The sequence below is a fragment of the Humulus lupulus genome, chromosome 6 (assembly GCF_963169125.1).
Source record: "Humulus lupulus chromosome 6, drHumLupu1.1, whole genome shotgun sequence".
In the NCBI taxonomy this organism is placed as follows: domain Eukaryota; kingdom Viridiplantae; phylum Streptophyta; class Magnoliopsida; order Rosales; family Cannabaceae; genus Humulus; species Humulus lupulus.
Window position 1 is genome coordinate 173,820,032 of NC_084798.1, and position 27,699 is coordinate 173,847,730.

The 27,699-nt window shown below is 38.0% G+C and overlaps 2 protein-coding genes across 3 annotated transcripts; one reads left to right on the plus strand and one right to left on the minus strand.

The window, feature by feature from the left end:
• The first annotated feature begins 19,890 nt into the window (after nt 1-19,890).
• On the plus strand, nt 19,891-22,737 carry LOC133782735 (methyl-CpG-binding domain-containing protein 11-like). 2 transcript variants are annotated; one of them, XM_062222104.1, is made up of 3 exons: nt 19,891-20,144; nt 20,251-20,350; nt 21,586-22,737. In XM_062222104.1, the coding sequence occupies exons 2-3, from the start codon at nt 20,264-20,266 to the stop codon at nt 22,441-22,443; spliced, it is 945 nt and encodes a 314-aa protein (XP_062078088.1). In that variant the 5' UTR covers nt 19,891-20,144; nt 20,251-20,263; the 3' UTR covers nt 22,444-22,737. The 2 variants fall into 2 exon arrangements, with proteins under 2 accessions (XP_062078088.1, XP_062078089.1); XM_062222105.1 differs by having other exon boundaries at nt 20,029-20,144; nt 20,223-20,350.
• Nucleotides 22,738-23,900: 1,163 nt separating this feature from the next.
• LOC133782736 (thylakoid lumenal 16.5 kDa protein, chloroplastic) lies at nt 23,901-25,969 on the minus strand. The gene is made up of 4 exons (XM_062222106.1): nt 25,517-25,969; nt 24,528-24,667; nt 24,364-24,436; nt 23,901-24,264 (listed from the first exon to the last, which is right to left on the minus strand). The coding sequence occupies exons 1-4, from the start codon at nt 25,911-25,913 to the stop codon at nt 24,155-24,157; spliced, it is 720 nt and encodes a 239-aa protein (XP_062078090.1). The 5' UTR covers nt 25,914-25,969; the 3' UTR covers nt 23,901-24,154.
• Nucleotides 25,970-27,699: the final 1,730 nt, after the last annotated feature.

Here is a 27,699-nt window from a genome sequence, read left to right on the forward strand (position 1 = left end):
CATAAAACTCCAGGTCTTATTCTCTTCGGTGTTCACCTGGTTCTTCGCAAACCTAGATAGCTGGTCAAATTTTCGAACGTAGTCCTGCTCACTCGATGTTCCCTACTTCAGATTATTGAACTCATTCACTTTGTGCTCGATCACTGCCTTACTAAAGTACTTTCCATTGAACAAGGTCAAGAACTCTAGCCATTCCATCTCGGCAATGTTATGCCCTTTCTTGGCTGCGTCCCACCAGATGCGGGCATCTTTTCTCAGCATATAGGTTGCACAAACTACCTTCTCTCTCTTAGTAGTTCCAATGAAGTCGAAGATTCTTTCCAAAATATTGATCCATTCCTCTGCCCTTGATGGATCACTGCTCCCCTCGAATATAGGTGGATTCTGGTTGCCAAACCTTTCTGATAGAGGTTTTGCTCGAGCAGCTCTTGGTGCTTCTCCTGGCAGTACATGTTTCTCAATGATAACCCGCGGGCCAAGGTTATGTTCTTCATTGTTTCTAGGTGGTACTTCATTATTCTGAGCATTATTGGGTGGCATGGGGAGTCATCCCAAAAAGGTGTTAAACCTTTCTGCTTGGAGGGCATCATCGTCCTCCTGTCTCTTTTTCCCTCTTTCAATTTAGGCTCCCTGTGTCTCCACTAGCCTTTGCAGATTATTTATCTACTCGGCTTTCTCGCGAACTCTAGCAGCTTGGTTTGGAGCTCTAGCAGCAGGCGCGTTCTGAGTTCTATCAGCAGGCGCGGCCTGGCCTCGGCCAGCAACACCCCTTCCTCTTTGAGCTCTTGTCCTTGACATTTGTTTGAGTTCAAATCAAAAAGCTCCAAAGCGCATAAGGACAAAAAGTTAATACCAACGCAGATTACCTTTTCCCGTTCGGTAGCCGCCACAAAGTCAAAGATCCTCTATCTGAGTTGCCAGATTTTGTTCTGGTTGTACTCTTTGTCCTTAGCCTTGACCCTTCCTCTGCCTCGTCCACGACCTGCATCTTGGTCAACGGCCGCTCTCAAGGCTGGGTCTGGTTGATTAACAACTTGACCTCCCCTGGCTCGAGTGTTAGGCACCATCGCAAGTCTTTATACCACAATGTATAGTAGGGAAGAATACTAACCTAGCAATAAAAATGATCATGACAGATCATGCCATAGGATTTTAGTTAGTAGGACAATAAATCAAAAAGAGAACCATAACTACATGTCGGGTTTCTACATCTGCCTGCTACAACTACACCAAAGTCCTACAACCTAGTAGGTTTGCAAGGTCTTTACAAAAAGTATCAACAAGACTCTCACAGTATAACCTAATCTAGGATATCCATCAAGACATCCAGCTTTATGTTAGTATCCTCGTCTGATTGCTCAGGATCCTCCCCTGGCTCTACCGATGACTTTCGTCATGTAATGCATTCATTTCCAAACAAGACACCGATGTCGTTGATCGTACTCGAAGCGTCGAGGAAACTAATCATTAAAGATTCTATACTGATTGATCCTAGGCGTAGAGATCATGGGTAGGTATCTTATCACAAGGTCACCTATCTCAGGTATATCGACCATAACCTACAATTTATAGAATTGAGGTAAATAAAAGAAATCAAAGGAAACATATATGAAAAGACAGTACTTACAGTGAGTGTTGGTCTATCTTTACAAAATGTACATGTGGGTTGTCTACAGAATCGGCTCAACTCGAGCTCTGATACCAACTGTAACGACCCAGATTTCCAGACTCGATAATGCGGAAATATAAATGTTTTCATTTGACAAAATGTCTCAAAAACCCGTATAAAAAAACTTTTTAAAAAGTCCTATGGCCATACTTAACATTTAATTACAACATATTTTATAAAGAGTAGAGTGAGCCTAGTTTAGGAAAATTACACATCATTTCCAAAAATAAAACTGCTTCCCAAAAGGTTGGTCCACATGTACATTTGCAAGGTAGACTCCAGGGCTCACTGCTCTGCCTTGCCCTTGTTCTTACCTACAACAGGAAACAACTAGGTAAGCAAAAACGCTTAATAAGTTCAACTTTAAAACAAAAGCATGCAGAGAATTAGGATTCCGGATCCATCCAGACCCTACACAATCAATTTCAAGAACGCAAAAGCGTCTTGGAAAACTTATGGTCATGCCTAATAACCAATGACAAATTATTTCATATAAACAGATAAATTCCTGCACTCAGAAAATCCCAGAACAAGCAGATATATAATATCACAACTATATCTTATCAAAAAATATATCCCTGCACTCAGATTATCCTAGAGCAAGCAAATATAATATATCACAATATAATTCGAGAACAACGCTCGACAGTTTCCAACAATTCGGGCGTAACACGCCCTCCAGCATAAATGCTAATATGTAAGAGAGAACCAAGTCTCAACACTAAGATCTAGCCAATAAATATCCCCATCAAAGGTAACCATCGTTTTATCTAGGGCATCACTACTTATCCAAGAGTAAATCCCTCACAAGGGTAACCATCAAGTTACCTAGGGCATCACTACATATCCAAGAGTGTAATCGAATTTACACAGTTTTACAGAGACTTCTATGTTAATCAGTGGTGCTGGTGAGCAGATGCCCCTAGGATGTTCAGCCTCACTCAAACTTGGCAACCCCTAGTATCTCTAGGCACTCTTACTGAATGGCCAATTTTCACGGCTGCTATCCGGGAATAACTTATCAGAGCACTTGCTCGGGTTCTAACCATTCACTGATTAAGTAAGCATGAGGGCCCCTAGGTCCCATTCATTTTGGCGCCCCTAGGTTTAACAAGCAATCCTCACCTCTTGGCCACTCGTCGCGGTAATGAACCGGACATAATAAATCAAGCAGTGTGACGGGGATCAGCCGTCTAGGATATGACGGATATCTACTGTTCATATTTTCTAAATCAGTACTCACTAGACTAACGTCTCTAAGCAACTTTCTACGACAGTGTATATATGTGCATGTGTCCCTATACTAATATACAATACAATAGTCGTTTCATGTTGCAGCCACACAATATAAGTTGACTTACTTGGAGTCCTTAGCACTCAGCAGGTTTTCACCCTCCAACGTTCAGTCCAGTTACGCTAGCCAATACTGTAGTTATCCATACAATATACTCGGATTAATTATGACACTCATAATTCATTATCATTATTTTGGGCAGTTTGGTCATTTTAATAAAAATCATCTATAAGGATTAATGATCCTTATTTGGTTTTAAACCCATTAAGGAAATTCATACAAAAATATTTGAGACTAAACCCTAAGTCTCGGGGAGACCTATCCTATGGTCTTGATACCTAGGCTTGGGTATCACAATAGTATTTTCCCACAATCCGCTAAAAATCTTGTTCTTTAAACGCATCGCTATTAACCCATACTTTCAACAAGTCGGTTAAATATATGGAAGATTTTAGCCGGTAATATATCCAGAAAATACTAATTAATTCCTTAATTATTTTTCAAGAAAATAAACTCTTAATTTTCCTTTTATTTTTCTTAAGGTTTTAATCTCTAAAACTCGTTTTAAGAAAATTGCTTAATTTGTCTTAATTAGGAAAACCGTTAAAAATTTCCCATCTTGACTAATTAATCTTTCCGAAGTCAATTAATCAAGTTTACTTACTAGAAAAATAATTCACTCAATTATTTTCTCAAAAGATAGGATTTTAAACCCTCTTATAATTTATTAACTTATTAATAAATAAATTCTTTTATTTTTTTTTTAAAGAATAAAAATTATTTAATAAAAAATAATTCCCACTAAACTCAAAGTAGTATTTTAGGTCAAAATATATTTTCAAGACTTGCCAAGTTTTTATCTTGCAATAAGCAAAATTTTACTTTTTACCTTAAGTTTCAAAATCTCATTTTTGCACTAAGTGTGAAAACCCTATTTTTCACATTTTTAACTACATACTTTGTTAGTTCATAACTTGAAATTTACTTACCCAATTGTTACCAAAATTTTCCAATTCAATTTTTTGTAGGTCTTTGTAAAATCTTTGGTCAAAATGAGCATTTTTAATTGGTGAAATTATTTTCCAACAATGAGGTTAAAATGACATTATTTTCACGTCCTTAATTTTTCCAAACTTTGATACTTAATAACTTTCAAACCGTTTAGTATTTTCTTACCAAATTTTACAGTGGAATACTAGGTTATGCCAATAATATGTCCACCAAAGTTTAGAAAAAACTGGGTTCATTTGCCCTATACAGTGGCTGTCCAAACTTGGTCCCAAAATTAAGAATACGAAAAAATAGTTTTTTTACCTAAACTTTGAAATAGCATAACTCACTCATTTTTAAACATTTTTTAGTGTTTCGAAAGCTCAATTCTATGTACTCAATCTCAAAAACATCACCGTACAATTAAATTTTACAAAATCAATATACAATGGATGCTTGACCCCTTGGAATTCACAGCTCAAAACATGTATTTTGTTTTAGGATTTCCTACAAAACCCCTGGGGGTTTTGGTCCCTATTTTCAAAAATCAACACACAAGCATCATAAAAATTATAAAAAAACTACCATAACCTTATTACATCACCAATAAGAAACTTTAAGCATTAACTATACAAAATAATGCTTAAAACTAAAAACCATACAATAACAACCATAAAAGTAAACTTTTTACCTCTTGTTGTTCTTGCTTAAGGTTTGGATCTTCCTATTAGCTTTGGCTCCTTCAAAACCCTCTCAAAACCTTAACCAACTCCCCCAACAACATGTATTATCAGCTATTGAAAATTTTATGGTTAAAACTTTACAAGAGTCTAGTTTTTTTAAACTTTACCTTAGGGAAACCCTTTCTAGACCAAGGCTTAGCTTCCAAGCCTTCTTAGTGTTCTTGAGGTTGAAGATGGAGAGAAAACTTGATAGAGAGTTTTCAAATAAGATGAGAGTGATTGTGAGAGGGAGAGGGTCGGATTTGGGGGGTTAGAAGGGTTTAGACTACTCTAAAATATCTTAAAACACTTGAGTATTTTTACTATCCACTTGCCATTATCCCTAATATTTAAAATGTGATTTAAAACTTAATTAATTTTGTTCACACCATTTAAAACCCCACATGGCCGACCACCTCTTCCTATATATGCATTTATATTATTTTTTTATTTAATTTTTATTTTTATATATTTTTTTTCTATAAAGGTGAATCAATATTTCCTAAGAAGAAAAATCCAAATTGACTTTCTATAACATTTTTCACTCTTATTAAGTTTTAAAAACAAAACTTAACACATAATAATTAAATTAAATGTCTCTCACATTTAATTTAATTAATCACACAATAAAATTTAACCTAAGATCCATTCATGGAATAAAATTCCTCATTTCGGTAAAATTAAGCATTTAACACAAATTGCCCTAAAATTTCCATTTTCTCTTAGGTTTATTATTTTTTACCAAACTTTAATTTTTATGAATTTATTTTATGCCCAAAATATATTTGTCATAGTTTTTCATTTTATTTTCCGAGATTTTTACCCGATCAGGGTTTTCATGTCGGTCCAAGACCAAACGTCTTATCTTGACTTTTAAATCACAAAATTCATAATTTGGCTAGCAATAACTCATGGAAATAAATTCCAAACAAATATAATATTATTTAAAATAATATTCTTAACTCGGGGAAAAAAAATCTCAATCCGAGTCGTTTAAAGGTACCCAAAACGCAGGACGTTACAACCCTGTCCACATGGAGGCTCCATTCCTCAGGATGCTTTTCCCCCCACACGTCAACTTATTCTCTTCTATTTCTCCCTCCTCATGGGGTCGGTAGGCAAACTCGACTATGAAATATGCAAGTACCTACCCGTTGACCAAGGTCCTTGAGGTATAAATTATGTCAAACTGACTTAACTCAATTGACCATTTTAGCAACATTCCTGAAGTCTTTGGTTTGTGCAAGACTTGATGCAAAGGGGTGTTGGTGAGCACTTCAATAGCATGAGTGCGAATATAGGGCCTCAGCTTTTGCGAAGCCATTATCAAGGCATATGCTAACTTTTCTATTTCTGGGTATTGGGTTTCTGCGTCTACCAACTTCTTGCTGACATAGTATACAGGTTGCTAATGCTTCTTTTCTCCTTTGACCAAGGCGGCGCTTATAGCATGCTCTGACACTGCTAAGTACAGGTACAATCTTTCCTTTTTTTCTGGCTTAGCCAAAAGGGGTGGTTTTCCAAGGTGCTCCTTTAGCTTAGCGAATGCTTCCTGACTATCTTTATCCCAAGTGAAATTTTTGTTCCCTTTTAGGATGTTGAAGAAAGGGATGCACTTGTTAGTGGATCTGGAGATGAACTTATTGGAAGCTACTACTCTCCCTGTTAAGCATTGCACCTCCTTGTTTCGTGGTGGGCTCATTTCTAATAATGTCTTGATTTTGTCAGGATTGGCCTTAATACCTCGAGAATTCTCCATAAAACCAAGGAACTTCCCTGACGAAACTCCAAAGGTGCACTTGAGCGGGTTTAGCTTCATTTTGAATTTTTGGAGGGTGTCAAACATCTCACTGAGGTCTCTTGTAAGCTCTTCTGCCCTCCTTGTCTTTACCAACATATCATCTACATATACTTTCATATTTCTTCCTATCTGATTTGCAAACATTCTATTTACGAACCTTTGATAAGTAGCACCTGTATTCTTTAACCCAAAAGGCATCACCTTGTAGCAAAAAAGCCCCTTGTCTGTTATAAATGAAGTGTGCTCCTTATCGACCGGGTTCATGGGTATTTGATTGTACCCAGAATATGCATCCATGAAGCTGAGTAGCTCGTGCCCAGTCATGGCGTCTACTAACTGATCTATCCTAGGAAGCGGGAAGTTTTCCTTAGGACATGCTTTATTGAGGTTGGTAAAATCCACGCAAGTCCTCCACTTTCCATTGGGCTTCAGGACTAAAACTAGGTTGGATACCCATACTGGGTAGAATGCTTCTCGGATAAACCCATTTTCCTTCAACTTGTCAACTTCTTCTTTCAGGGCCGCGTATCTTTCTGGATCTAGCGCCCTCATTTTCTGCCTCATAGGTCTTTCTTTTGGGTCGATGTTCAAGTGATGACATATGATTGATGGGTTTATCCCCACCATGTCCTCATGACTCTAGGCGAATACATTGAGGTTAACTCTTAGAAATTCTACCAGCTTTACCTTCAGGATATCCGGAAGAATTCTCCATACCTTCAACTTCCTCAATGGCTCATTCATAACTGTGACCTCTTCAAACTCCTCTATTGGCTCGGCCCCGGGTTCCTCCACGACCCGCGGGTCCAATTCGTGTAGGTTTGTGCTTCCATGTACTACCATTGCCATAGGCACTGACAATTTTATGGCTATGAGAGGGGATGTGTTGTAACATTCCCTTGCTTCCTTCTACTCTCCTTTCATGCTCGATATCCCCCCAAGAGTCGGGAATTTTATGGCCAAGTGATATAATGAGGTTATCGCCTTCAATTCTCTTAGGGAGGGTCTTCCTAATACCACATTGAAGGCCGAGGCTCAGTCTACCACGACAAAGTTTGCCATTATGGTGGTTTGTTTGGGTTGTTCTCCCATGGTGAGAGCTAACTCAATTGCACCTATGGGCTGTATCGAATCTCCTGTAAATCCATACAGGGAGGTATTGCAAGGCTTTAGGTGCCTTATGTTCAATCACATCTTCTCTAAAGCTGGGCGATACAGAATGTCTACAGAGCTTCCATTGTCCACCAGGACCCGATGCACCCTTATGTTAGCAAGTTGTACAGTCAACACCAAAGGATCATTGTGAGGGAAATGCACACCCCGTGCGTCTTCTTTGGTGAATTTTATCGAGTCGTTATCCCCCTTAAAACTCTTTGGGGGGCATTGCTCCAAACTTAAGACGCATGGAGGTGGACTTCGCCTGGCTTCTCTGGCATACTTGTCTCGCCCCTTCCTTGATTCGCCTCTGAACCATGGCCCTCCGAAGATGGTCCTAACTTCTCCTTTCACCTCTGGGGCTACATCTCGTGCTCATGGTGAGGGTACTCCTTCTTCCGGTCTTTGGTTTTCTTTGCGGACGTATCTACCCAAGTGTCCCCTGCGTATAAGCTTTTCGATTTCTATCTTAAAATGAGTGCATTCTGTGGTGGTGTAGCCAATGTCTTTATGATACTGACAATATTTACTAGGGTCTCTTTTTTATCGATCTTTTTTCATTGGCGAGGGCCTCCTGAAAGGGACCTGATTTTCATTTGTGACGAAGATATGCTCCCTAGTATGCGTTAGGTCAGAGGTGTAGGGGGCCTGTTTGCGTTCATCAGTGCGCTGGGTCTTTTGAGGCCGATCATCTCTTGACCCTTCATAGACCCTCTTTTTCTTTGCGCTACTTAGGCCTTCTCGGATTGAGGGTTTTGGAGGGGACTTGCTTTTTCTGGCCTTGAGGCTCTCATGACCATCTTCGAAACAAATATATTTCTATGCCCGTTCGTAGAAATCATCTAAGTCAGTGACCTCCCTCTTGAGCATGTTATCCCACAGCTTACTACCTAGGCATACTCTGGCTGTAATGGTCATTTTTAATTCTCCACGGGTCAAGCTTCCTACTTTGGCTGCCTCCATATTGAACTTGTGGATATAGCTCTTTAGACTCTTGTTTTCTCCTTGTTTCACATTAGCGAGGCTAGTGCCTGGCATAGTGTAATCACGCACGACGTGATGTTGTTGGAGAAATTTATCAAAAATTTGTTGCCAAGACCTGATGGACCCTGGCTGGAGTCTTTTGAACCATTTGTACACAGGTCCCTTTAACGTGACAGCAAAGCAGTGGCATCTGGCCCTGCTATTAATTCCTCTTAATTTCATTAGGTCGTTAAACGTGTCCAGATGGTATTTAGGATCCGTATTTCCTTCATAAGGGGTCATGTGAGGCTCTTTGAAGTTTGCTGGGAGCCGAACAACTTGGATTTCCCTAATGAAGGGTGATTCATAATCGAACTCGTCGTCGACAACTTGCCCTCCAGACGCGGTGATTATCTTACTCCAGAGGCTCCGCATTTCGGTGTCTAGGTCTTGTCTCCTTTTGTTCTAGGAGTCTCTCAAGTTGGATGGGTTATCCTTTCCTTTCCTTTTGTCTTCCTAGGGAGGCATAGGAGGTGTAGTCCCCTCGTTCGTCCTTTTCTTGTTGAGTTCTGCCCTTAAGTCTGAGGGTGTTTCCCTTGAAGAAACTTCAAATTCGTTATTAGGGTTAGCGTTGTTCTTCTACCTGGGCCTCTGGGGCTGCTTCGCTTTTTCAGGAGGTTCATGCTGCTTTGTCTGAGGGGTATTACTAGGGGAGAGTCGAGTCCCCCCATCCTCCATAGGGACTGTGGTTTCCCCACCCTCTTGGCCTTTCTCCTTTCGTCTAGGAAGAGGCACGCTTGATTTTCCTTGTAGAAGGCCGTTCAACACCTCTTGCATATTTTCTAAGGTGGTTTCTAGCATTTGGTTCTTCCGGTGTAACTCGCGTATCTCCTCTTCATAAAATTGAGACCTAGAGCTCAAGCTTATGGAATGTACTCAGGGACTCTTGTCTGGTCAGCATGTCGATGGACCCGGATCTTGCTGGCCGGAGTTCGGCACCTGCAGTGGCCTTGGGAGTGGAAAATCTCTGGCCTTTTTGCGGGAGCAGCCGATGGTCTTGGATGGTTTTCATCAGGCTGGACAGCTAGGGATGAAACCTCCCTTTCATCTCCAGGTACCATGGGCTCCTTTGGTGCATCCACGTTTTCGGGTGGCGGAGGATTGTTCAAGGAGGCCTTCAGCTGATCTCCGTCGAGGTGGACCTCCACCTCTCGTGGTTCTCTCAATCGCTTAGAGCGTCTTGGCATCTTTCTCTACCGGAATCAATGGAAGAACAGTGGCTTGGCACTTATCCTTCCCACAGATGACGCCAAACTGTTGACGGTAAGAACTCGTCAACTAAGTTAGATCAAGAACTTCGTGAGTTGTAAAAGAAGTAGATTTAAATCAAATGAACTTCAAGCAAACTTTCTTATGATTTCAAGAACACAAAATGTAAAATGCTAAAATCTTAGAATGAAAAATAGAGAGAATGTAGAGTGTCTATTTCCATTAATAATAAGTGGTTACAAAATTCTCCCAAAAAATTATCTCATTTCTCAGATGAAGGTAGGTCTTATATGTAGTAGAGCACTAATGACTCTTAGTACATTGTGGTCCCTGGGGACATGACCCTGCATATGCAGTTTACAGGTGGTAGTGGTGCCAGGAGTGTTGTAACGCCCTACTACCCAGGGACCGTTACAGTGTGCATTTTAAAACAGTGCTAAACTTGCTAATCGAGTAATTTGGCCATAATTGTATAACTAAGTATGATTAACAGTTTAGGGTTAAATTTTTTGGTTAAGATACAACGTTTCACTAAAATGTTTACTGTATACATTGTGATCCCAAAATATAATTTAAAGGTTAATTACAACAAAATATTTACAACCAGTCGTCCTAAGCGGCAAAATAGGGTTTAACCCTAGTTCCTCTTTAAACCCTCGGCTGTGGCGGTTGAGCAGCTGCATATGTACACATCGTCACCTAAGCTCTTCAACTCAAGGATGGTCCAGCTTTCTTTTGCCTTTACCTGCACCACATAGCACTCGTGAGCCGAAGCTCAGCAAGAAAACTCAATATGCTCATGAATAGTAATAACATGTTACTAAATCATAATAGGCATGCCTAGCAATAATAGCCCTATTCATGCATGCAAATAAGTCCAAATAATGATTGTAGGCCATGCCTTTTGTATAGCTGACTTATGGACCCTGCCCTTTGTATAGATGACTTATGGGCCCTGCCCTTTGTATAGATGACTATCAAGTCATAATGAGAATAGATGGCTAATGTGTCCATCTAAAATAAGTGACAATTAAGTCACGCACTTGGACTTTGTACCCTAATCAGATGAGTGAATAACACTTTATGATTTTGGTAATCATACTGGGGCTTGTAGCCCTGATTAGATGAGTGAGTCACACTTTGGGCTTCACACCCTAATCAGATAGGTGACTAAAGAGTCACACTTTGGGCTCCACACCCTAATCAGATAAGTGACTAATGAGTGAGTCACGAACCTGGGCTCAGCACCCATAGTCATGTGACATTGCAGTCACCTGAGAATTTTGGTCCTGGCTCTAAGTAACTAGCCTTTAGACTAGACAAGCGCTTTTAATTTTCATCGAACTTGAGGTCGGTCAAGCGTTAATGTTCATGATGATTCATTCAATGCTTATGTCGATTAGATCTAATCATTTCGACTTGTGTTGAACACATCAATGTCGTTCTTGACTCTTAAGCCAATACCATACGACTCATGCCGATTTCTAACTCATGGGTCAGTGCCATACACAAGTAAGCAATGCAACCAGGCATATATCATATGTCAAATATCCAAATGTAGGGCATTCAACATGCTTACTTAACAATCACTAGCATAATTATGATCATGCACATTTATAGAGACTCAAGCTCTGATCAATCTCATATTCAATATTCTTGTCATGCCCTAATCACATGTATCTCATGCATCACATACTGGGTGCAGTTTCCTTACCTCTGGTTCGAGCGAGAAATAATAAAAGAATGACCCTTAAGAACGATCAGTCCTTAAGTTCCTTAGCAGTTACCTAGTCATAACCAATATGGAATTCCATCAATAACTAAATCATAAAAAAAGGTTTATAATCTAAAATCTCATTCTCGAGACCAATCCTATACTCTCGAGACTTCCAATCCACCCAAACGGGGTAGTGGAACCATCCCCCAAACCCTCAAAGTCATCTTGAGCCCTAAAATAGGTCTTGCTGAAAATGACCTAGCGCTGGGGCGCTGCTGGGTAGTGTTGGGGTGCTGCCCCAAGTCAGAGAGAACCCCATTCTCTCCTCTGCCTAGAGCTGGGGCACCACTGACAGACCAGAAAAATTCTAGTCTTTCTCCCCTGCGATTTCCCTTGAATACCAAGCTTCAAAATCAACCCAAACATCATCCAAACCTATTATTTAACCCCCAAAACCTCAACAACATCTCAAACATCATCCAAACCTATTATTTAACCCCAAAACCTCAACAACATCTCAACCTCATCAAAACACAACCAAAACATCAACACAACCCCAAATCCAAGACCAAAACCTCAAGCTAAGAACTAACTCAAAAATAGAACAAGAACCAGAAACTTGAACTAAAACCTTACCTCAATCACGAATTAAACCCCTTACAGCTGCTGATCACAAGCCTAAACTCTCAAGCTTCAATCCTCAAGCTTGAATTCCCTATCTTAGCTTCAAAAATCCAATGGGAAATGAGAGAGAAAGATGAATCGGGAGAGAGATAAGGAAGAGCACTCTGTTTTGGCCTCTTTCTTCTACAACTTTCTGATTTTAAACATATCCTAAGGTCAAATGACCTAAATGCCCACAAGCCTATTTATTTCCTTTTTAAGCCACCAAGGGCAAAATTGTCCTTTCCCGTCTATCTTGTTAATTACAATTAACATCCTCCAATTCCCATTATTCTCAATATTCTAAAATACTAATAAATCATATCCCATTACCCTTTAATTCCCGATAATGTACTAATCATCAAATTACCCCAAGACTCACCCCGAGCCCGGTAAATTAACCCTATTATGACCAAACCGCTAACTTACATTCAAAGATCGTCTCATGCCGAGTAACTTGAATAAATCCAAATTATAATGTGGCCTCATTCATAATTCACCAACATGCATGAAAATATACAAATATGCCCTTATAATGAAAAGTGGACCCTTATGCATGCATTTATCATCATATAATAATATAACTCACATAATCACACATATAATCATTTAATTGCATAATAAATCAATTATGGCACTCCCGACCTCCTAATCAAGGTCTAACCCTTATTAGGAAATTTGGGTCATTACAAGTGTGGTGGTCGGTTCTAGCACATGCCGAGAGTTTGTTGGAGCAACTCAACTTCAGTACATGGATATACCTCCACTACTTGTTTAGTACGAGTGTCAGAGATTGGCTGATGAGGACCACATCAGGTACCTTATTCGTACGACCACTACTTGTCTGGTGTGTACATCGTGTCCGTACTCCAACTCCTCTTGGTTTGTAGGTGCATTCCGTACTTGTATAAGCTCCTTGAGTCACAGGTTTTCACCCTCGCAAGGTACCTTATTCCCAAGGGCTCAAGTGTTGAAATCCTTATATGTTATTCCACGATGCCTAGCAATCAAGAACCTCATGAGATGGTCTTATGAAAATGAGACAAGAGGGGCCTCTCGACCCTAGGCGCATATTCTTGGCGCAAGGTATGGCATCGTAGGCGGGCATGTGCCTCACGACACAGTCAACATCAGATGCGACAATAGGAGTGTAGGATGGCCTTGCGAAACCCTTGCTACGAAGCGTGGCTCCATAGGCGAAGTGTGCACCTCGCGAGACCCTCGCAACTTCCTCAGCGCGACCCTGCGACACCTTCGGTGCGAGACGAGGCATACGCCTCGCGAGACCCTCGCGATTCCCTTAGCGCGACCCCACGACACCCTCGATGCAAGACAAGCCGTGCGCCTTGCGAGACCCTTACGACTCCCTTGGTGCGACCCTGCGACACCTTCAGTGCGAGACAAGGTGTGCGCCTCGCGAGACCCTCGTGAATCCCTTGGCACAACTCCGCGAGACCTTCGGTGTGACCCTGCGACACCCTTGGCACGAGACGAGGCGTGCGCCTCACGAGACCCTTGTGACTCCCTTGGCGCGACCCCATGACACCTTCGGCATGACCCCGTGACACCCTCGGTGCGAGACGAGGCGTGTGCCTCGCAAGACCCTCGGGACTCCCTCGGCGCGACCCAAACTTATATTTTGAGGGCCATGAGGCAGGGGCCTCATTCAAGTGGAATGTCGGTATTCACACAACCACATACATTATTCATACCAGAACACAGGTCTATAACATTCATGCATCAATTAATAGGCCTCGCTCCCACAAGATATATATTAGGTCATCCTCTCTATTCTAGCATGCAGATAAGGCACATATGTTCAATTAAGTAATTAAGCACATAATCACGTTATTGGATACAAAACCGTGAGTCGAGCTTATCTTTAGCGACGAGTGTACATGTCCAGCCAGTCTTTAGGAACCTTTAACCCTAGACCACTCTGATACCAAGTTGTAATGCCCTAATTAGCCAAGATTGTTACATTATGTGTTTGAAATGGTGCTTAACTCGCTAAGCGAGTCATTTGGACTTAAATATGTAATTAAAAACTAAACAAAGGTTAGGTATTAAAAGTTTTGGTCAACAAAGTAATCATTTTTTTCATTAAAAGTGTTTAGTTTACACACGGGATCTCAAAAAGTGTTTACAGACTGATAAAAGACAAATAAAATACAAACTAGTCGTCCTAAGTGGCAAAACAAGGTTCAACCCTAGTTCCTCCCAAGCAATCCTGGTCATGGCGGTTGAGCAGGCTGCATAAGTACACACGGCCCCTAAAGCTCTTCAACTCATGACTGGTTCAACTTACTTTTGCCCTTACCTACATCGTAGAGCACCCATGAGCCGAGGCCCAGCAAGAAAACTATAACGTCCCAAATTCCCTAGGCTTAGTGCCTTGATTAGGGGGCCAGGAGGGCAATAATTGGTTTATTGTGTTATTATGTGATTATATGCATGATTATGTGAGTTGTATTATTATATGGCTGTATTTGCATGCATGTGGGCCCGTTTCTTATTAGAAGGGCATTTTCGTAATTTTGGTCATTGAGGGCATATTTGTATATTTGTGTGCATATATGTGATATATGTGTGAGACCACATTATTATGTGGATATATTTGACAGACTCGACACGAGGCGGTCCTAGGAAACAAGTTAGCAGTTTAGTCATAACGGGGTCAAATATCGAGCTCGAGGTGAGCCTATGGGTAATTTGGTATTTAGTACATTACCGGGATTGAGCGGGTAATGGGAAACTATTTGGTAATTATTTGAGGATATTGAAAGTGACGATAATTGTGAGACATTGATTATAGTTAACGAGAAAAAATGGGTAAAAGGCTAATCTACCCTTAGGAGGCTTTGAGAAAGAGATGTTGCCTTGGGGGTATAGTGGTCATTTCCTAGCTAAGGGAGAATATGTACATAACCTAGTGGAATAAGTTCTGAAAACTCTCTCTCGATCATTCTTCCTTCTTCTTGCTGGTTTGAATTTTAAAGAGAACTAAAGAATCTTTGTGGCTAAGCTTAAGGATTTAAAGCTTGAGGATTTAGGATTGAATTGCAGCAGCTAAAAGGATTCAATTCACAGCTGAGGTAAAGATTACAAACTCTGTTTTAGATGGTATTTTACTGTGGTTTTAGTTTCTCTTGAGCTTGTAAGTTCAAGGTTTTGGTTCGAGTTTTTGGCAGTGTTTTGTATGTGTTTAAGCTGGGTTTTTGCTATTGAGATTGAGGTGTGATGTTTGGGATTGTTTGGTAATGATTTTTTGGTGAGTTTTTGGCTGAGGGAAATAGGGATGGCTGGGTTCCCAGGGTTGCGCCGCAGCCCTGTTCTTGGGCACTGTGGCCCGTGCGAACCTCAGGGCCTAAGGGGGGCTCTGTCTTGGTAGCACACCGCGGTCCTCAAGGGTATGTCGTGGCCCGTGCCCTAGACCCAGATAGGGGGGCTTTCTGTCTGGGAGGCACGCCACGACCCTTAAGGGCAAGTCGCAGCCCACCTGGCCATTTTTTCCGACCTTAGGTTTTACTGAAGGGAATTCAAACCTTAAAGCTCGAGATCAAATCTACTACCTGGTTTGGTAGAATTTAAGGTCCCAGAGGCTAGGACTTGGTCCGGAAGCCTTTATTTGCTCGTTATTGATGAGATTCTATATTTGGTTATGACTAGGTTACCGCTAGGGGCTCAAGATCTGGATTGTGCTCAAGGGTCGTTCTTATTTTACATTATACTCGGATCTGAGGTAAGAAAACTGCACCTATTATGTGATGTAAATGATTAGGGCTTGGCCCGAATGATGAATATAGTCTTGATTGGGCATTGGCCCCTACAAATGTGCATGATTATGATTATGCCTGTGTGTACGCCCTGATTTTCCAACGGGCTATTAGCAAGCTGAGATACGGCCTAAATTATATCAGCCACGTGGATCCCCCATGACCGGAGATGTTATCGTCAGATCCTACCTCATTAGCTCGGGGTATCCAAAGGTTCGCCAAGATTACTTAAGGACTGAGTCTGGACTATGAAGGCCACAGGTCGAGGAAGCATCCAGCTCGTGGTACGAGCTAGAGTTGGAGGCTATGACCTTTTATAAAGTCAACCACGCAAGGTAAACGTGCATATATCAGACATCATGTGTCTGATATATCCCTGACTTCTCGGACACGCAGCATGAACGTGCGTATTCAGACACCCACGGCTGGGTTGGGCCGTGCGGCCCATTATCCCCCTTACCTATTGATTAGACCACACTTCATGTGTCAGGTTTTAGGAATTAATCATGAATGTCACAGAAGTGACATGATAGGTAAGAAGGTCACGGGATGACCTTCTTACCAACTCCCAGGTGCCCTCTCCTATAAATATGGAGACACTGGGAGTTGCAAAGGGTTGGATTCTATTGTGTAAGGATATACCCTGTAAAAGAAGACCAAGCATATAGCAATAATATTGGCTGGTGGAGTAGAATGATTTTAACCTTTGAACCACCTAAAAAACGTAATTATGTCACCAGTCCATTTACAAAGATCATTCATCTATTTCGGTTCACAGTTAAGCACTAATCCCTTCCTCTTATTTTCTTAATTACCTGTTGGCGAAGAACCACGTCAACACTGTGAATGATTGATTAAAGCAGGTTGAATGCTTTGTATATGGATGTTTGTTATATGATGAATGCCCGTTAGCATTATATACTTAAGAAAAACATTGACTTATTAGTCAATGATGGAAATAGCACTAAGCGCTGGTCGTAAAACATTGACTTATCAGTCAAGGACATCAATAGGGATGAGTGCTGGTCGTAAAGCATTGAATTATGAGTCAAGGGCGGCAATAGCGCACTGAGCGCTGGTCGATATGATTAGACCTAATCAGGAGCACCTTATACGCTTGTCTGACCCAATGGTCGTAGAAAACTAAAGCGTCAAGTACACTGAGCCAGCTCCAAGGCTGGTTATACAGAGATAGGGAAATGGGCCCCAGGGTGACTTATTAGTCCCAGATCCTAGGGCGCTGAGCCCCGGTATGATTTATTAGTGATGTACTTGGGCAACGGGCCCCGAAACGATTCAGTTAATCAATTATTAGGGCATTTGGTCCCATATGATGCTACAGTCAATTATATGAATGGTATATGTGCATGAATAGGGCTATTACTGCTGGGCATGTTTATTATGATATGAAAATGTGTTATTCACTGCTTATGAGCATGTTTAAGTTTTCTTGATGGGCCTTGGCTCACGGGTGCTACGTGGTGCGGTTAAAGGGAATGAAAAGCTGGACTAGCCATGAGTTGGAGAGCTTAGATTGCAATGTGTACATATGCGGTCGCTTGACCACCACGACCAAGGTTTCTCAGAGGAACTAGGGTTAAACCCTATTTTTGCCACTTAGGTCGACATATTGTAACTTTTGAGTTGTAATGACTATTTTGGAACTATAAACATTTATTATAAGATCTCATGTACAGTTTAACGTTTTAATGAAATATTAATTCCTTTTGACCGAAATTATTAACCCTGGACCATTAATCACATTTAAATGCACATTTATGGCCTAGTGACTCGTTTAGAGAGTTAAGCACTATTTGAATTACACAGTGTAACGGTCTTGGCTAACCAGGGCGTTACAAAAACCGCACATAGTATAACATTAATACAAATATTCAAAGCAGTAATCACATGTTTCACAAATAACAGATGCAATCATTCCAATCATATAACTCGTAAACACATTCTATAGTTTACCAAAGAATACTCATCTTAGTCATATAATCAATTTAGAGCCCAGAAAAAATAACCCGACCGATCGGCTCAACTGAGAAAATTGCGTACGCGAGCACTCAGCTCACGGTTCATGTCGGGCAAGTATAGGCCGCAACCCCAAATGAACTTTCCTTTCACAACAAGCATTCTGCATGCTTTGCAGATTGGCCTCACACTCAATGCGATGGCCAAGCATCAGTCTTATCATACATTCACAGGTAATTCAAGGCTAATAAGCATACCAATTCAAAGCTAATAAGCATATCGATTCAAAGCTAATAGGCATACCAACCAATAAATCTATGTGCATATACCGGTTTTCTTACTTAAGTCCCGAGCAGATAGCGTATGGCGACTCTGAGCACGATCCTTACCCCTAAGCCTAACGATATAACCTCTGTTAAAATCGTTCCTAGTTGCTCCCTTAAGCTTAGAAGCTCCTAGCCCCAACTGAGCTTCAATTCCCCACCAAGCCTTGCCCCAAAACTTAAAGAATCAATGTTTTTCCCTTCAACTTTCCAAGGCCCCAACAATGACAGTGAGAGAGAGAAAACGAGAGAGAGATTGAGTCAATTTTTTTTGTTATGTTTTTCTTCTACAAAATTCTAGTGCCTAAGTCTTACACCATGCCCATGTAAAAGACTAAAATACCCATATCTACTAAGCCTCTCCTCAAAGCCCCAAGGGCATTTTAGTCATTTGATACCAATTCTTACCAAACCTCAAATTATACCTAGAATCTCGACACACCCAAATAATCACCAAATAAATTCTCAATCCTAGGTAAACCCCGGTAACGTACTAAGTTACTAAAATACCCCTAGGCTCACCCCGAGCCGAGTATTAATCCCTAATGTGACTTTTCCGCCAAATTGCTCACTAGGATCGCCTCGAGCCACACATCTCAATTATATCCACATAATAATGTGGTCTCACTCATAAATCATGTATAATACAAATATACCTCAACATGTCAAAAATTACGAAAATGCCATTTTTAACATAATCGGGTCTATAAGCACATTTAATACACTTAAACATGCATAAGCAGCCATACACATGATATAACTCATATAATTCTCCTAATCGCACGTCTATAATCAGAATTAACACATAAAAATCTAATTATGCTCTCCTGGCACAATAATCAAGGCATTAAGCCTTATTAACGAATTTGGGACATTTCAATCCCCATATAATTAATTAGTATTTTACTCCCCAAATAATGGGAAATGTCAACTATCAATTGTTTATTAAGGACATTAATGACTTAGGCCCCTATAAATAGGGTTGAGATATCTCATTGTAAATGGTTTAGAATTTTGGTTAGTTAAACATTGTAAACTCAGAGCAATATATACGTTGCCTGAGACTCTATTGAAACTTGCTCAAACATGCTTTAAACTCACTAATATCAAAGACTCGTGGACTAAAGCTATTTTATAACCTGAACCACGTAAAATTTCTAGGTTATTTTTTTCTATTTTCTATCATGTTCTTAGATTAAGTTGATAACGAAAAAGACAGTCAATATTTTCATTCTTTTGTTTCTTAAAATTCAAGTTTTCATTAATCAAGTAGAATTAGGAAGTTCATTTTTGGTAGTTGATAATTCAATCCTCGTGGGAAGTTAATCACTTTATTACGTGTAACAATTACCTATTGTGGGTTTCAATTTTTGCAACACCCCTGTATTAAAATCTCCCATTATATTTTTAATAAATTTTTTTTTTTTTAGATGGAAATAATAAATTGTTGTAGGGATATGCGTACAAAGTTAAAAATAATCGAGTTATTTATTTAGCCAAAAAAATATTAAATTAAGAAGGTCGGACCCAAAATAAAAAAGTTAACCGTTGGAAGTGGAAAACCAACCGTTTGTGATTTGCTTAATTGTGTTTGATAGCGGAAAACACAATCAGAGCCGTCGATCAGTTTAGAGGTGGACATGTGTCGTTTCACTACTGCACCGTCACTTTTTCCAGATGCCTTATGGCCTTACGTAGCTCCACAACTCAAAACACAAGTTAGAGAGAGGAACAGAGTATAGAGAGAGAAATAGAAGCACCAAACCACGGCATATGCTCTGATTCTCCAAACAACGTTTCTTCTTCCTACTTTGGTTGCCTGAGAGTAAGAAGTTGAAGTTCTTTTCTTTTTATTTTTCACTGAAAAGTAAGTTTATAAATATCTTTTTGTTTTAAATTTCAGTATTATTTTTCTTCAATTTGCGATATAGGTGGAATTTGAAAATGGCTAGCTCAGTGGAGAAAGAGGGTGGTTCAAATGAGGAAGTTGTCTCCATGGAGCTGCCTGCTCCTTCTGGTTGGAAAAAGAAGGTCTTTTTCTGTCTCCATATCTCAATTTGTGTTGTTTTTTCGTTTCCATTCATGAGCTTTTACTAATTAAAAAAAAAAATTAACATGCGAAAAACCCCTTCGCAAACACAAATTTTTTCGAGGGGATTTCTAAAAGTTGAACTTTTGGAGCTGTTTTAGTCTCAATTTATTGTTTTCTGTGGAAATTTCATTTGGGTTTGTTTCCTTTTTCAAAACTGGTAAGCTTCTGTGGTGGAATTTGATGTTCTGTGCGGTTTTCGAGCTAGGGTTTCTGGGTGTTCCATAAATTGTGCTTAATTATCAGTAATTACACATATTGGGTACTTTTCTTTTGAAATTTCAGGGATTGAAACATTGTATTTTACTTTCCATAATGTAATTTCATGTTCAAGTGTCTGGTATGTTAGGGTCCCGTGAATTGCTCAATTTTTTGCATTGTTCATATTTATTTATTCTTAGCTTGGGATTCAAGAAGTTTCAAGTGGTTAAGGGGCTTTGCTTCTAGCTTTTGCATTTGAAAATTTATGTTCATGAAACTGGTGCATTCCTTTATTCTTAGTGGGTTTTCTATATGTATGGAATTAGATTTAATTGCATTGAGGCATTTGCACCATTTATGTCATTCTAAGCTGTCTTGTTATACTTACCTGAAGTTATTAACGGAACAGTTTTGCACTGTAATGAGTGTAATTCCCATCATATGCAAGATAATAATCTCTTCTTTTATTCTTGGATTTTGTTAGCCTGCAAAAGATTTTTACCCTGCACCAAGTTGACAAGATTAGTTTCACTTATAATTTTTTGCAGGCCAAAATTACGTTTATTTTATCATGATTCTGAATGAATTAGAGGAAAATATTATACGTTTAGACACTAGTCACGATTTGTCCAATTGATGTCCGAAGACTTGGTAATGGATGACTATTGTGCATGATTTTCAAAGTAATCAATGTCAGAGTAATTCATGTTTATTCCAGAGAGAAGAAAAAAAGAAACAAAGAACGTAAATCATAGTCATTATAATATAATAAGGGTAAAATTGATCTTTTACAAGATGGGTGTGTGTCATGCCAAATGTAAGTTTTAGATAACACTAGTTTTACTTTTCCAAATGAGAAGCCATTCTAGAACATAAATTTCTATAATGTTGATTTCGTATGTTCATATTCTGTTTTTCTGACTGTAAATTACAATAATTTGATGCGTGGTGTCACGGTCTGTGTTCATTTTGACAGTTTTTGCCAAAGCAAGGTGGAACCCCTAAGAAAAATGAGATTGTATTCACAGCTCCAACAGGAGAAGAGATCAGTAATAAGAAACAGTTGGAACAGTACCTGAAAGCACACCCTGGTGGTCCAGCAGCATCTGAGTTTGATTGGGGCACTGGTGAGACCCCGAGGAGATCTGCGAGAATTAGTGAGAAGGTCAAGGTAACTCCTCCCCAAAGAGAAAGTGAGCCCCCGAAGAAACGAAGCAAGAAAACATCAACTTCAAAGCAGGATGACAAAGAAAAAGAAGCTGCCCCTGAAGGAACTTTGGAGATGAAAGGTGATGAAACACAAGGGGAGCAAAAAACTGAAAAGGATGATGCTGGAACCAAGAAGGATGTTCTGAAGGAAAATCAAGACGAGAATAAGGCACAAGATGCAGATACCACAACAGAAGCAGCTGCTGCTGGAGAAGCTAAGAGTGAAAAGGAATCTCATATACCTAATGATGCTGAGAAAACTACTGAAGCAGAACAGGAGATTTCAAAAGAAACATCTATTGTGAAGGATGTTTCAGGTTCTGTCATATCTCAAAATGATACTTTGCATGAGCAACCAACACTTGAGGAGAAAAATGTTGAGCCAGTGGTGCAGGTTGAAGCAGCTAAAACAAGTGCTGATGAGAAAATGCTTGAAATAGAGGAAAATGCGAAAGAGAAACACAACAGAAGTGCAATTGAAACCGAAGGAGACAAAGAATGGAAAGAAGCAGCAAGAGGGAATGAGGAACATACTGGTTCAGATACTGTTGAAGTCAGCAAGAAGGTTGGTGAAGTGACTATAAATGGAACCAATAGCAATGCGGATGTCAAAGAGAAGCTCTGAGTCAATGTAGATTAGCTAGATGCTAGCTTCTCTTCGTTCATTCTGACCCATTTAAATTCCTGGTCTGTACTCTTGGTGTTAAGCTCTGATTGTTCATTGAGACATATATATATATATATATAATCATATTTAGTTAGGTTTATAACCATCTTTTGTTTTACTGGTGAGACAAGTAGCTTGCATGTTGACTTTGTAAGTTTGTAACGTTTTAGTATAAAATAATGTCATGTAATATTCAGACGCGGTCCTGTATTAAGGTAGTAATAATAAGAATTCATTTTACTTTGGCACCAAGTTTTATCCCCTTCGCTCAGGTATTTGACCTTTACAATTGAATCATCTATTGATACCATAGGTTCCTGGCAAAGCAATATAGAGAAATCAAAGCCATAATATTTGGCTAGAACTACAGGTTGGTGCATTTGTATTATAGTGACACTGGTCACACTGTTGGGAACTTCTTATGAAATGCTTTTGTATATATTCTTCAGAGAAAAGTGAAGTAGAAGATAGATTTGGCAGTGAGACTTATAAAGTGTGGTATAGCTCTGAGCCAGAATAAAGCACAAAAGGTGCTCTAAACATTATCAATTTTTTCCTGCTAAGAGCACTTTTAATGGAACGGGTAAAATGTCTAATTCTTTATAATATAGAGAAAAAATTGTTAAATAGTCTTCTAATAGGTGATGTAAAGTTATATTTATTTACCTAAATAAATAGTATTTCTCTATACGTAGTGAAATACTATTTATCAAGTTATAAATATTTTATTATTTTTTTATAAACTTTTATATATATGAGTGAGATATTATTATATTTAATTATTTTATTTCTTCAAATGAATAAAATATGTTTTAAAAATATAATATTTAAATGATGTAGAAAAAAAATAGAGAAGTTGATGTATGGTATAATGTAAAAATTTATAAAAAAAATATGTTTTGGTAGTGTATTTTGTAACACTTTCTCTATAATATTTAGTTAAAACTTACAAAAATATCTTCCATCTGCTCTTTTATACATATATTTATAATAGCTATGCACAAACTCTAATTTATCCATATCTACATTTACATATCATTTATATAATATTTTAATATTATTATTTTTCTTTATAAGCTTTCTCTCTCCATTTACTATGTATATATATTTATTATTATTTTTTAATTATTTTATTTTACTTTAATTAATAAAATATGTTTAAAGCTATAATATTTAAATAATATAGAGAAATATATAGAAAAACTGATGTATGGTATAATGTAAAACTTAGATGTAAAATAGAAAAATATGTGTTTTGGAAAAGTATTTTAAATGATGGAGTAGAACACATTGTGAGAGTTTTTTATCTTATTCAACTGGTATATTGTCATGTAAGCTGTCATTTTCTTCTCTTTAAAATCTTATAACAGATACCCATAATTGCATATGTGCACTGTGGTTGCTGAGCACACACAAAAACCAAAAGCATTTATAAATTTACAGATGGTTTATACAGAACATAAAGAATAATAACATCAAAACTTTGCATTATTTAGCAAATATATAAATATATATATATATATATATATAAGCCGAATGAGACTTTTGACCTCAAGCTACCATGGCTAGTCAATATAAAAGAAGCCAGAATTACTTAAAATGTAACAATTATACTCTCAAAACAAATATATAACGGAATGAAAAACTGGAATCCTTTGTTCTTCAAAGTTTAGAGTCCTTTGAGCTGCGCGACAAGCCCAGTTAAATTTGTCCATTTCTCAAATGCACTGGCAGAGTCCACAAATGCAATTTTAGAGGATTTAACATCATTTTGAGTCACTGCATAATCAATAGAACCCTTATAAGCATTATAAGGATCTTCAATAAGCATGAGACAACTTTGAAATTTAGTAGTCCATTTAATGTTGGATAACTCACCCGATGAAATCAATGATGATAATGATGAATTGAAAGTATCCACTTCAGTCTTCTCCTCAGGACTAGAGCTCAGCTGTTGAATAGGTACACAAGAACATTCAGAAAAGCTATAACATTTAATCCACAAAAACATGAATTGTTTGCTAGTGATAAGCCACTGTGACCTTAGTGAAAGCTATATTGGCATTCTTAACCCAATCTGAATTAGTACTGCCACCAAGAACTGAACTTGCTGCAGAGAGATCATTGTTGTCAATGGCTTGGCCTACTTCGCTCAGCTTGTACACAACATCCTGTAAATATCCTGTTCCAAATCATTCATATTTGCGGTAAGTCTCATACAAGTAAGACCATTTAAGCTTGACTTTGTGGAATAATATTAGAATGTGAAAAGTGGTGCATGGTAAGAAGTATGCGGTTCCTTCTCAAAACCAATTGGTAATGAGTAGACTAACTCATGCTCTTATAAATGGTATAATGATCCCACATACTCTTTCCATGTGAGATTCTATTCTCTAACATCCCCTCAAGATAGTGGCTATTTTTTTGCACACCAATTTTGGACGGCTATCTTTTTGCTCTTTTTGGCTCACTATTCCCGAATCACAAAAGAATCTTTTGGCTCTCTTTTTTTGGATTTGGATTGGACATACTCGTTAGAGTTTTATTTGGCTCTGATACCATGTTAGAATGTGAAAAGTGGTGGATGGTAAGAAGCATGAGGTTCTCTCTCAAAACCTTTGTTGATAAGTAGAGTAACTCGTGCAAATAGTATGATGATCCACATACTTTCCCTTTGGATTCTCTTCTCTAACAAAGAATAGGGCAGTGTGATTCTGAGAGGATCTAAATGCATTGTATTAATCTGATTTATAAGGGAAATGAAAGCGAGCTAAATAGATTTTAGTGACCTGGTTTATGCTTTGAGAATATAGTAAACAAACTACTTGACCATTAAACACTAATCTAAAGTATAGCTAATTTTAATAATCATAAGGGATAAACAAGTACAGTTTGTTCTCTGGGTATCGAATCTATTTGTGGGTTTTCAATTAAACATAAAAGAAACTCAAATAACTAAATAGTTTGAACATATGGCTAAATGAGTATAATCAAATTTTGCATTTTGATTGAAACTGAGATTGGACCAAACCTTTTTCTTTGTTGGATGTGCTGATAACTCCCTGTCTCTCAATCCTCTTCTTTCTATCCTTTTTTACTCTTTCCAAAAGCTCTTCATCATCATCAGCCTCTAGAATGGCAGCATTAGAATTGGAGACACCATTATTACCAGCCAAAACGAAGAAAAAGCTGGTTACTAAGCTGATTGAGAGGCTTCTCTTTGACAGAACTAAAGAGGGTTGTGGGGGTGATTCGCTGGCTGCCTTGGAAAGAATCAAAAGTCTCTTGGCATTATCATTGCGAGGATAAGCTAATGATTGTGTTCTCAAAAGAAAACTGGTAGTAGAAGAAGAAGAAGTTGAAGATAAAGAGGATAAACGTGAAGGGGTGAAGGTGATTGCAGTTGAAAGAAAGGCTGTTGTTGCCATTTCTAATCCAAAGTTTTAATTTTTATTTTCTTTAAAGCTGTTTTCCTGGTTTATTTGGTGGGAAAAATTAGAGGCAAGGACAATTTAGAATAATTAAGGATAAGGTTGGTGGATTGTGCTATCTGATCCAGTCATTTTTTTTGGCTTTCTTTTTTGGTTAGCTGAAAAGCTGAGCCATTGGAAGTCAATGAACTCGAGCAAAATGGGCTATTGGGCTTGATAATAGTTCTTGGAAATATTTATGGTAATTTTTAAAAATTATGACTTTTAGTAAAAATATATGAGAATTATATATTTTTTTAATTTATATGAGATAATTTATTATAAACAAAATTAAGGTACTAGAAATACAATTAGTAGCTAACTAAAATATGAAAATGTCACATTTTTTATTATAGTTATATTTCTTTAATTTTGAAGGTGATTTTATTTTATTTCATTTTCAATTTTTTATTTTTTCTACCATTTTTTTTTCTTTATCTTTTTTTTTCTTCTGGTTCTTCTTCATTTTTATTGATTTATCTATTTTTTTATTTCATTTGTATTGTTTTGTTTTTTATTCATATTTTTTTTCAGTTTTCTTTCTCTTTTTTATTTTTTTCCTTCTAGTTTTTCTTTATATTTGTATTTATTATTTTCTCCTCCTATTTTTTTTTCTTTTTTCACATACATGAGCTTTTTTTTCTTTCTTTTTTTCTTCTTCCAATTATTTTTTTTTTCATTTTTTCTTTCCATTTTTGCATTATTTTTCTTCTTCTTCTTCTTCTTTTCATTTTTATTCATTCATCTTTCGTTTTGTCTTTTTTCATATTTTTTTTAGTTTTCTTTCCCAAGTTTTTTTTCTTATTTTTTGTACTTATTCTTTTCTCATTCCATTTTTTTTCTTTTTTTTCACACATATTTTAACATTACATAATTATTTTACTATTTTTTATTTATTTATTATCTTTTAGTATTGTAATTTTTGTTATAGTTTTTTCCACTATATGTAAAAATATTCAAATCAATTTTTTTAGTATTTTTTTTTACTGCAGCTCTTATAGGAACACCAAAATTTGGAAAGAAAACTAATAAAAATATGAAAACGTAAATGGGTAACCAGTTACCCTGATGGGAACATTCAAATCTAGAAAAAATAATAATATGAAGAAGATGGGAGAGAAGGGAAAGGGGGTAGATCTGATTGTTTTTTCTTTCTTCAAATTTGTGGAAACTGGTTACCTTCCCATTATTTGTGTGTATATTTCTGGGGGTAACTGGTTACATTCACGTTCTTTGTGTGTATATTTCTGAGGGTAACTGGTTACCTTCACGTTATGATGTGTGTGTGTATTTCTGGGTTCTTTATGGTAACTAGTTACCTATGTTACTAAAATCATAGTTACTTCTTCCTTTTTTTAATGAAGTATTATTCATCTTTTTCATTCAGATTTGATGTTTCTTTTTATATTTAATATGAGTAACCTGTTACCATTCTTATGACATAAAGTTACTTGTTGACGCGGTTCTTCGCCAACAGGTAATTAAGAAAATAAGAGGAAGGGATTAGTCCTTATGTTGAACCGAAATAGATGAATGATCTTTTTAAAATGGGCTGGTGACACAATTACGTTTTTAGGTGGTTCAAAGGTTAAAATCCTTCTACTCCACCAGTCAATATTATTGCTATATGCTTGGTATTCTTTTACAAGGTATTTCTTACACAATCGAATCCAACCTTTTGCAACTCCCAGGGTCTCCATATTTATAGGAGAGGGCACTTGGGAGTTGGTAAGAAGGTCATTCC

Bases quoted from the DNA above. Each gene is read 5' to 3' on its own strand.
- LOC133782735 (XM_062222104.1), top strand. From the start codon at position 20,264: ATGGCTAGCTCAGTGGAGAAAGAGGGTGGTTCAAATGAGGAAGTTGTC. The intron at 20,351-21,585 runs GTCTTTTTCTGT...TCATTTTGACAG, and splicing joins CTTCTGGTTGGAAAAAGAAG to TTTTTGCCAAAGCAAGGTGG.
- LOC133782736 (XM_062222106.1), bottom strand. From the start codon at position 25,913: ATGGCAACAACAGCCTTTCTTTCAACTGCAATCACCTTCACCCCTTCA. The intron at 24,437-24,527 runs GTCACAGTGGCT...CCTATTCAACAG, and splicing joins CCAATATAGCTTTCACTAAG to CTGAGCTCTAGTCCTGAGGA. The intron at 24,265-24,363 runs GTGAGTTATCCA...TTGATTATGCAG, and splicing joins ATCATCATTGATTTCATCGG to TGACTCAAAATGATGTTAAA.